Source organism: Nomascus leucogenys, chromosome 16 (genome assembly GCF_006542625.1).
Source record: "Nomascus leucogenys isolate Asia chromosome 16, Asia_NLE_v1, whole genome shotgun sequence".
NCBI lineage: Eukaryota > Metazoa > Chordata > Mammalia > Primates > Hylobatidae > Nomascus > Nomascus leucogenys.
The window spans coordinates 41,439,004-41,450,316 of NC_044396.1; the positions used below are offsets into that span (position 1 = coordinate 41,439,004).

General features: G+C 37.5%; 1 protein-coding gene across 9 annotated transcripts in view; it reads right to left on the reverse strand.

The window, feature by feature from the left end:
* Positions 1–11,313, reverse strand: part of RB1CC1 (RB1 inducible coiled-coil 1) — a 92,895-nt gene that overhangs the window by 21,221 nt on the left and 60,361 nt on the right. For 8 of the 9 annotated variants that reach the window (XM_030794899.1, XM_030794895.1, XM_030794898.1 and 5 more), the window contains one exon: positions 2,112–2,277. In XM_030794899.1, coding sequence (XP_030650759.1) covers positions 2,112–2,277 — 166 coding nt within the window. The remainder of the gene's footprint in view (positions 1–2,111; positions 2,278–11,313) is intronic. The other variant, XM_030794896.1, reaches the window with a different exon arrangement.

Genomic DNA, 11,313 nt, shown 5'->3' on the forward strand with positions numbered 1-11,313 from the left:
AAAAAAAAAAAAAAAAAAAAAAAAAATTTACTTACAAGATTTCTGAGCTTCTTGAAATGTAAAAGCAATAGATGAAAGATGAAATGATCTAAACTGACTCTTCTCATCTGCCCAGCATTTCTGATTCCAAAATTTTAAGAGCTCTATGGTCCTTGGATCAATGAATAATGCTAACAATGCTGGCAATAGGGAGATTTAGGAAAAGTAATACAGCATTTTTAATAAAACTTTAATAAATTCATTAAATATTGAATTAAATACAATTTCTGGCCACAAAGCATACAGGAAGATCTCTCAAAAACATTTATGATATGGCTTTGTATTAAGCCATCTCTAAGTATTTATATATAGAAAATAAACACTTACAAAAACATATAAACCATTATGTTTATTTTCATGATCTTTGCCATTTCTGTATTTGAAATGAATTTTTAGGAAGATCATCACAATTTGTAATTGGCATATGAAAAAAGGGGGCTAGTTAAGAACCATTAGTTCCAACTCAGAAATCACCTATACAGAGCTAGGTACAAATCACCTTAAATAAATACAACTTAACATACACATCATGGAAAATTGGAAGGTACCTTAGAAGTCATTTCTCCCACTCTTATTTTATAAATATTAAAAGAGGCATTAAAACATGAAGAACTAAATTAGATAGCTGTCAATACTATACTTTTGGTTTCAGTTAATTCATTCTTTACTTAATTTTAGAAATTGTACATGTGCTTATAAAAGAACACACAAAGAGACAATGCAACACAAAGAGATAAAAAGATCAATATGCAGAATGAATCAGAGAAGAATCTACAAATCCAGATTCTTAGAGAGAGGTTACTAATGACCTCCTCATTGTTAATTCTTACTTAAAACTTGGCTATTCCTCCTCCCTGAACACTTAACTTTCCTTGGCTTCCCTTAAGCCACACACTTTTTTTTCTGGTTGTGCTTTTCTCATTCCGTTTTCCCAAGTTCCCTAGGCCTTAACAATCTAAAATTGTTATGAGGTTTGAACTACACTTTATTTTCTCTCTGTTCTCCGATTTACATTTTATCAAATTCTACAAAGACACTAATTAATCATAACATTTTAGGAAAAGGAAAAATACTACATAATATTACATGTGTACAACAAACATAATATGCAGTTTCAGAAATGTATCCCTCAAAATGTATCCCCCAAACTGCAATATTATCCCTGGCCTGAATTCGAGCAGTAGCTACCAAATTGCTCTTCCAACTGACTGCTTTGCAGTTCTCCAATCTGTCTCCATGTTCCAGTGGGTGATCTGCATTAAGCATAAATCTAATTATGCCATTGGAATTAGTTGCTGTCCAGTACTTTAGGTAAAGTACAAGCTCTCTAACAAGGCATCTGGTTTTTGATCTAGCCCCAACATACTTCACAAGCACTACCTCTTACTATTAAACAACAACAGTAAGTACATTAACAAAATTCAATAATATTCCATCTTAATCTACCACCAGCCTATCAGAAGGGTAAGAATTACAGAAAGTGTAAGATATTTATGTTGATCTGAATGTAATTTAGGATAACAAAGTAGAGAATTTGAAGCTTAGAGAATAAAATCATTTTTTAAATTAAAAAAAATCATTTCATAGAAAACTAATCTTAGTTCTAAAGAGGTTAAATGATCTACCCAAGATCACATAGGTAGTGAAGAAACCAGGAACAGAATTCACATTCCTGGCCGGGCGCGGTGGCTCACGCTTGTAATCCCAGCACTTTGGGAGGCCGAGGCGGGCGGATCACGAGGTCGGGAGATCGAGACCACGGTGAAACCCCGTCTCTACTAGAAATACAGAATTCACACTCCCTTGCTTCTAAGACTATCTCATTTTGAAGCACGTGGTATTGTCATGTGACATATTAACGTGAAAAATATGACTTTCCAGATGAGTAAAAAAATAAAACATTCTTAAAAATACATGCTTTTGTCATGAGGAAATTTATTAACAGGATTAATGCAAGGAAAATCACATCTAAGATATAAGAAACCCTCAGCTACATAAAGAAATTATATTTGTTAATTTATGTCTACCTTCTTTAGTTCTCAACTAAATGAAATGGGAAAAGAGATACAGACCTGTTGTTCCGCAATCAAAGATGTTCGAACATTTTGCATTTCTTCATTCTTTCTTTTTTCTTGCTCTTCAAGTTGTTCTAGAAACTTAGCTTTTTCTTCCTGAAGCTTTTCTTGAAGTTCAGCAACTAAGCTTGAAGAATCTTCTCTGGTAGAGTCAATGGCAGGACTTACAAATTAAATATCGCATTAAATTAAAAAAAAATTACAGACACACAAACATACCAAATATCATATTTAGGAAATTTATCTTCCTTAAGCCCAATAATGTAGCATGAAAGGGTGTTTGTGTGAACCCTCTCTTTCAATCTAAAAAGTAAAGGGAAATAAGTAAAAGTTTAATACAGATTAGATGCTGACACTAACAAGGTTTACTGATTTTTATCAGCATAGCAGATAAATTCAAGATAATTTGTTTATATCAACATACATAAAAATCAAGAGAGTGCTCTGTCCATGGAGTAGCCATTCTTTTATTCTTTGTCCGAGCTCTGTGGCTCACACCTGTAATCCTAGCACTTTGGGAGGCCCAGGCGGGAGGATCACTTGAGTCCAAGAGTTTGAGATCAGCCTGGGCAACAAAGTGAGACCCCGTTTCTTAAAAAAACAACAGCCAAGCACAGTGGTGCATGCTGAGGTAGGAGAACTGCTTGAGCCCAGGAGTTCAAATCCTGCCTGGGCAACATAAGGAAAAAGTATTTTCTGGTAAGGGACTATACACATAGGCGATAGGTAAACTCAACTTCAAATGTCAGTTTTGCTATTCCTATACATGAAATTTACACAATGACATAGGAAAAAAGAAACACCTAAAGACTGCATATGTTGAAATGCTTTAATTTCCATAAAATAGACTTTGGTTCATTTTTGCTAGCAAGTAGGTAACACAAAGCTAAAACTGAAAAGCGTTTACACAAACAAATCTACATATTCCTGAACTCACACTCATTTTCCTCAAGACTTGCTAACCTCTTAGGGGTTGCTAACAAAGTGCTAGAGATGAGAATAGGACAATGTAAGAAGAAATGAACAAACACTGGTTAATGATTGTTTTAACTTCTAATTAATAACTTTAACTTCTAATTATAACTTCTAAGTATTAATCTTATCTACTTTCAACTTAATCCTTTAGCACTAAAAAAAGGTTTCTCCAAGAAGCAGATGAAAAATCCCATTAGTATTAAAACATGCTGCTAAGCCTCAAGAAGTTGCTGTTATTAAAAACCACTTTACCAGGTCAATTTTTAGACTTAAATGTCCCTCTATTTCTTTTTAAATGGTATTTTAATGTTTTTGACATCAGGGTGTGTTCTGCAATTAATATGGGCATGTATTTAAAATGCTCACTCTACACGTATCTTACGTAATTTCCTAATCTAATTATATGACAGGAATACACTATACCAATAATCATACAAAAAATTATTGGAATCCTTTTATTCATGCTTCCAAATTTACTGATAAAAACCTAATAACTTAAACTTGCTGCTCAGATAAACTTTCCTCCAAAGGGATAGCTTTACATAGCCAAATGCAGAATATGCAGTTTGAAACATAGTATCTCTATCAAAGTCTGAGACTCCTTAGTTCCCAGGAAGGCTGGAATAGGAATCCCCTATTTCATAATATAGTTAATTAAAGGACAGGATATATATTCCATAATATAATTAATTAAGGCAAAGGATTTACTTTTAAAGTTTCTCCTTTGGGGCTGAAGAAGAGGGGGATGTGCAAGTTTAAACTATTGCATGGCTGGAAAACTGACATACAACATAAATCAAAGTCTTATTAAGGAACAAAAAAAGACTTACAAAAAGAGACTCAAGACTACTAACAATGAAGTGCTTGGGATAAAAATAGGTACAGGCAGGGTTTACAAATAATCCTGTTTGGCCAATTTCTTCCTTGAAGAAATCTCCACACTTCTAAGGTAAGCTGAAACTTTTAGGAATAAAAAATAAGGCCAGGTTTAAGGAGGAAATCAAGAGAGCACTGAGGTTGGAGAAGTGAAGGACAGATAGTGAACAGTAAAAGTTATGAATTTTATTGCAAGTAGCATATAAAGTCATTGAAAGGTTTGGTCTAGAGAATGATATGGTGTGAATCTAGGCTTTGAAAAGACTATTGTGAGAAAGGATATTAGTAAGAAATGGGGCACAGTAAAGAAGCCTGAAGGAGAGCTTTCAACATGATAGAAGATCCTAGAATTGTATTAGAAAAAGTGTGGTTCAAATTGTGCAAATGAGGGAGGGGAGTCCATACACAGGCAGTACTTATAATTTCTAGGTGTCCTGCGTCTTTGGATTGCCTGGGGTACTCCATTTCAGGGTCAGGGCTGTGCTGAGATAATACAGGGACAAGAGGACACAGTTCCAGGTACACAAACAGATATAGACACCACTGACACTCTGTAAACACCCTATCATTCCCAAAACCAGAATAAGAACACTAGATGATTAGCATAGGGTATCTCATTTACTGACTTGTAAAGTAAAAGCAAAGATTGGACAGGTTATGACATGAAAAATAATCATTATCCTCTACTGAAGACAGGTTTCTTGTGGCTGTATTAATCCAGCCAAAGTACATACTATGCCATATTGTTTGAAACTCCCATTAGAAAATGTTCGAAGTGACTATCCGCCACACAACTTTTATTTTACATTACCCTAGGATCTGAAATGGCCCTGCTATCAGGGGAATTAACCCTAGCAATGAAAGGCTAACAGCTAAAATAGGTTTTGTGTTTTAACTAGCATCACTGCCTAGCTTTCTATGGGGAGCAAGAAGCTGTGTAGAGGGGAGGGAGGTCACGAAGGAAAGGTTACAGCGTATCACAGTTTAGTTAGAAAAATATAGTAGTCCCCCTTTACCCACAGGGAATATGTTCTAAGACCCCCAGTGGATGCCTGAAACCGCAGATAGTAGCAAACCCTGTATTTTTTCCAGTATATGCACTGTGGTCCTAACTTTTGCAGTTTGAGGTGTGATGGCAAAAAGAGAATGAATTGTCTCCTTCTGCACAGTTTCACAGATAGGTTGGGTCTTATTGTAGATTTTTGCAATCTCAGCATTTTTTTTTTCTTACTAAATCAAGAACTTTAATCTTTTCACTTAAACGAAGCACTTCAAGGCTTCTTTTTGGCATATCCAAATTGTCAACATCATTACTCTTGTGCTTTGGAGCCATTAAATAAAGGTTACTTGAACACAAGGACTGCGATACTGATAACCCAGATGGCTAACAAGTGACTTATGTGTGGAGAGTGCCCACAGTGTGGATACACTGGACAAATGATGCTACTCAAAACGGTGTCCAATTTAAAACTCAGGAATTGTTTATTTCATTTAATACTTTCGAACCATGGGGTAAGTGAAACCATAAGAGTGAAATCACATAAAACGAAACTAGAGAAAAGGGAATGACTGTATTTAATCTAACAACACTACCACAGAAACCTAAGAAATTCATCAGTAAAGGTTGTCCACGTAAAAGAAACTTGCATAATCCTGTCTTTGCATACCTGAATACTTTAAAGAGGCCTGGACATTGAAACTCAAGGAAGCAGATACATTCGTTATCAGCTGGGAACTTTAATATCACGGAAACTTGAAAAAAAGCATCTCTAAAGGCTGACAGTTTTTCCCACCATTAAAATGTCAGTTCTAGCAAAGGACTGTATTATATCCAAATATTTCTAGCAACTAGAAAATTTACACTGAACATAAACTAGATTGTCTTGATGCTTGAATTCTTAACACTGACTAAATTAAAATGGGGCCTAGTAAACAATTAGTTCACTGTTTTTTCAAAAAAATCTCTTCTATCGCTTGAACCGTGGAGGCAGAGGTGGCAGTGAGCCGAGATCGTGCCACTGCACTCCAGCCTGAGCAACAGAGCGAGACTCCGTCTCAAAAAAATAAAATAAATAAAATAAAAATCTCTTTTGAAATTAGAATTACAAAATTAAAATGCTCCCACCCATACTCACTCAGATCCACATCACTACTTCCTGGGAGCAAGGCCATCAATCATGTAGTAGGTAGATTTCCCGACCCACAAAAACCACATACACACGTTCCGCTCTCATTTCTTTGTACAAAGGTACAGGAGAAAGCTTTCTCCTATATTTTCAAAACTAAACATTTCAAAACTAATATAAACTATTAATAATTCCAAATTAAATAGAAGATATTCTGATCTTGCATTTCCTTAATCACAAGTGGACCGAACAGTATCTACATGTTGGCCATTTGTATTTCTTCTTCGTCTTCATATCCTCTGTCCATTTTTCTAACAGATTGTGTGGCTTTTTCTTACTGACTTACTGTGGGAGCTACAGACATAGCTAATATACGTATTCATATCTTAGAAATGTTTCTCCTTGGCAGCTGGCCTCTCAATGTTGCTTCTGGCATATGTAAAACCAAGTGGTGAAAGGGAAATGTGCCGGACTGTGTGTCCTCACATAAGCATCTTTCTTCTTCAAAGGTTTCCTCTGCATGACAGAGAAGCCAGGGATATTATCCAGAATTCCCTCCTCAATAGGTTCTATGTTTGAGATTGCCAATGGAAGATACCCACACCTGACCTGGGATGCTTAAGAGAGAGACTCTGGAGGTGGTTCTAGCCAAACATGTGGGCAATGTGAGATTCATAAGAAATTTCCAAGTAAACCACCTGTTTGGGGGTCTTGGTAGACAACTGACGAAAGTCTTCAAAGAACTGTATGAGTTTCCTATGCCACCAACTTTGGTGCTTCAGATGACTTTCTATTATAGATCTCTTGGCCTTCACCAGATGACTATCCTGTCTCCTAGTTCTCCCAACATTCATGTGAACTCTAAATCTAGTATTAATCCCTTTAATCCTGAAATATTTAAAAGTGGTTGTTTTATAAGCTCAATCCTGACACAAAAAATGACTCTAGGGGAAAAAAAATCCCATAAAACCTAGAAATCTGAGATTAATTCTCTGATCTGAAAGCAGTAATGACCTCACTGCCAGTGCAAAATAGAAAAATGGAAAACCAGGGCAGTACATGGCAGATCAGTAGACACTTGTAGTTGTTTGAAAAACCAGTGACTAAGGAGGGCAAGGCTTTGAGACATGTCCCAGCTGTGCCTCCAAATCCCACCAAACCTTCCTTCCTGGAAGCAACAGCCTTTTTCTACTTTGTCTGAGGAAATCAGTGTCCCTTCACTTGAGGTAGTCCTCTTCTCAATGAGATGATCCTTTTCAACAACCTCTCCCACCATTTAATTACTTCCATACTCATTCCTACACTCAAATTGCCAGATCTCTGGAGAGTTAAAAATCGAACAAAGAAGGAATTGCAAAGCAATTACAGAATCTTTAATATATTTTGGCAGAAAAATGGAACATACGTAGGGGAATGGATCTAATGAGAGTTACAAGAGGAGGGACAATGTGGAGTGAGGCCAAAATTATTTATACGGGTGCAATGAACACAGATTCCGGACTCAGTATTGGCTATTAATACTTTGCTAAGTTGACTGCCTGGAAAGTAGACTTAAGAATAACCAACATTAAATGAAAATGAGATGGCAAAATGAGATACTCTAGACCAAGGGCAGGTAAATCCAATCCAATTTTTTTTATAATTAAAGTCTTACTGTAACACAGCCAAATTGTACATATATACAGTCTCACTGCTGTCTTGCTAAAATGGTACAGTTGGGTAGTTTGGATAGAGGCCATTCAGCTCACAAAACTTAAAACATTTACTATCTGGGCCTTTATAAAATTTGCCAACCATTTCTTTAGGCTAATGATTCCCAAAGAGTGATCCACAGAAGCCTGGGGTAACCAAACACATTCAGAGAACAAGTGAAGTCAGAACTGTTTTCATAGTAACACCAAGTGTTGTCTTTTTCACCTTGTTGATATTGGCACTGATGATCAAACTGCTGGCACCTGAACACAAAGACATGAGCACCAAACTTCACTTGTAGTCATTTTATCTTTCACCACAAGGCACTCAAAGTGGGGAGGAAAAGGGGGAGGCTGTTTTTTCTTAGAATATTCTTGATATAGTAAAAATTAACATATCAAAAATGATATGTTAACATTTGGAAGATCTGCATTAACTCAGTGAACTCGTGTTTTCCAAATGACCAACTCGTGATGCTATAAAATCATGCATGAGTAAAAGAGTCAAGTACAAGAGATGTACCAATAAATGTTAAGATTATGAGAAAATCCACTAATAGCATCATATTCCACAATAAAAACTAATGTTCAGAAATTACCACTTGCTGAATTTTGATTTAGTAGCAAAGAAGAATATCGACAATCATCTGAAAAGGCTATTTAAATATTCCTTTCTTTTTCCAATTGCATTCAGCATAAGGTTGGATTTTTTTTCATATACTTCAACCAAAACTTAAGAGATTTGCAAATACATAGAACAATGGTACTCTTCTAACTAGTTTTCATTTCAGAAAAGTTTTTATTAAAAAATCTTATGTATGGCCAGGCATGGTGGCTCATGCCTGTAATCCCAGCACTTTGGGAAGCCGAAGTGGGCAGATCACAAGGTCAGGAGATCGAGACCATACTGGCTAACATGGTGAAACCCCGTCTCTATTAAAAATACAAAAAATTAGCTGGGCGTGGTGTCGCATGCCTGTAGTCCCAGCTACTCGGAAGGCTGAGGCAGGAGAATCACTTCAACACCGGAGGTTGCAGTGAGCCGAGACGGCACCACTGCACTCCAGCCTGGGCATCAGAGCAAGACTCTGTCTCAAAAAAAACAAAACAAAACAGAAAAAAAAAGTCTTATGTATGCCAACATGTAATGAGGCTATTTGAAAATGACTAAGTTTCAATTTCTTGGCATTAATTTTTAGTACAGAAATACTGACATAATCCCTATAAACAAAATCAGTTTAGAGTCAATTTTTGAGAGTGTAAAAAGATACTGTGACAGAAGTTAGAGAGCCACTGTTCTTGTTTTTCACATATTTAAAAGATGGTAAACACATATGCACACAGATTATATGAATAAGTCTGTGTGTGACCTGCAAATGCTAAAATTTTTACTATCTAGACCTTTAAAAAAAAAGTTTGCTGGCCAGGCGTGGTGGCTCACATCTGTAATCCCAGCACTTGGGGAGGCCAAGGCAGGTGCATCACCTGAGGTCAGGAGTTCGAGACCAGCCTGACCAACATGGAGAAACCCTGTCTCTACTAAAAATACAAAATTAGCCAGGCGTGGTGGTACATGCCTATAATCCCAGCTACTCGGGAGGCTGAGGCAGGAGAATTGCTTGAACTTGGGAGGCGGAGGTTACGGTGAAGAGAGATCACGCCACTGCACTCCAGCCTGGGTAACAAGAGCGAAACTCTGTCTCAAAAACAAACAAACAAACAAACAAACAGAAAAGCAAGTTTGCTGACTCCTGATCTACAAGGAAGGCATCCAAAGGCAGGTATACTGGAAGGGACTTATTACTTATACCCTCAGAGGGCCCAGAGAATATGTTCTTTACCAAGGCTTTGCAAAATACAAGCTTAAAAGGCTTTGTAGTGGTGCTCTGCAGGAAACAGCAGAGGGAGAGGAGAACACTGAAATTCAATGAATTTAATGGGAATGACAGGCTTCTGGAGTGGCAGAGGCCAATTAGTGGCACTTCACCACCAGAAACATAATGTGGCTCTATCACAGGCAACAGAGCCAGAGCAGTAATTAGAAGGTTTTGACCCAGAGAAATCTGTGGTAGTGGTTGTCTGTAGGCCCTAATAGAATGAACGGGTTAAAGACCTACTAAAACTATAAAAACAAGACAAAACAGAAAACTCTAAATCTAGTATTCAGAGGCTTAACTTACCAAGAGAATTCTAACCTTCACCCAAACACTGGCTCTGAGAAGACTGAAGTGACTGTGGTCCACTAGGAGGAGGAGATTATTGGTGTTCATGTGATAAGAGTTTGGGCCCAGTGGTTCCCTCATCGAGACAGGAACAAGCTGAATAACCCTTATTGGAAATGCTTAGGAGCAGAAGTGTTCTGAATTTCAGATTCTGGAATATTTGCATTATATTTACCAGCTGAGTATCCCAAATGTGAAAATGCAAAATCCAAAATGCTCCAATGAGCATTTCCTTTAGGCATCATGTCAGGCCTCAAAAAGTTTCAGAATTTGGAGCATGCTGGATTTGGGATACTCACCCGGTACATCCTTAGATCCAGAATCTTTACTGAAATAGACAGAAGAAACTGGCAGAATCCCCATGTTGCTTCCCTTACTTGTGGAAGAAGGACTATTATGGTAGAAAAGGCCAAGTAAAATTCCTGAAACTCTCACTTCACATGACACAGGGGAGGGAGGTTTCTAAGTGTCTTTATTTGGAAGCTCAATATGGGCAAAAGGCATTTATCTGTCTGACTGCTGAGTTTTAAATGGGGTATAAAGTGCTGGACTGTCTAGTATTCCATAGGCATTGCCCTTGCCCCTCTTTTATGATCTCATATGCACCGCAATACAGAGATCCTACATTGCCCAAACTCCCAGGTATAGCTTCCAGTTTCCCAATGAAAAGAAGATCTGGACGGTTTTGGAAGGCAGAAAAGCAGCACAGGCTTATTCTCCAGAGGTGGTTGTAGCCAGATGCAGTTTCACAGTAGCTTCCTGGCAAGTAACTGAGAACTATCCATTTTGTGATGCAGATTGAGTCAGACTGGTGCTTTGAAGAGATTCTTGAATCTTGTAGCAGCTTCCCAGTGAGCCATGGAGAACCATCAGCTTTGGTGGGTGCTTCAGCCTCTGTTTTCCTCTTATTTCACTTTGAGCTTGAAAAGGGCTCTCTTGAACTAAACTTCAATCAGGCTGCTCTAGGCTTCGACCTTGACATCCATTCTTCTTGGGCCTACACTGCCCAGCTGTAGCAAGCGTCTTGCTAACTCAGTTTAGAGAGCATCTCTCCATCAATATCTGAACAAATTGTCGTCCCCACCCTTGGTATTTTATTGCCCTGGCCTGCCATCAGTAAGAATCCTGTTAGATCAATTTAACCAAAATTCCCCTTACTCCTTGTATTTCCTCTTAGTCATTTTCCATCCACTGACCCCTACCCTCCGTGGCTATAAATCTCAACTTGTTCATGCTGTATTTAGAACTGAGCCTAGTTCTATAATGAGGTCTATTTTCCATACTGCAGTAGTGTCTGAAAATAATCTGT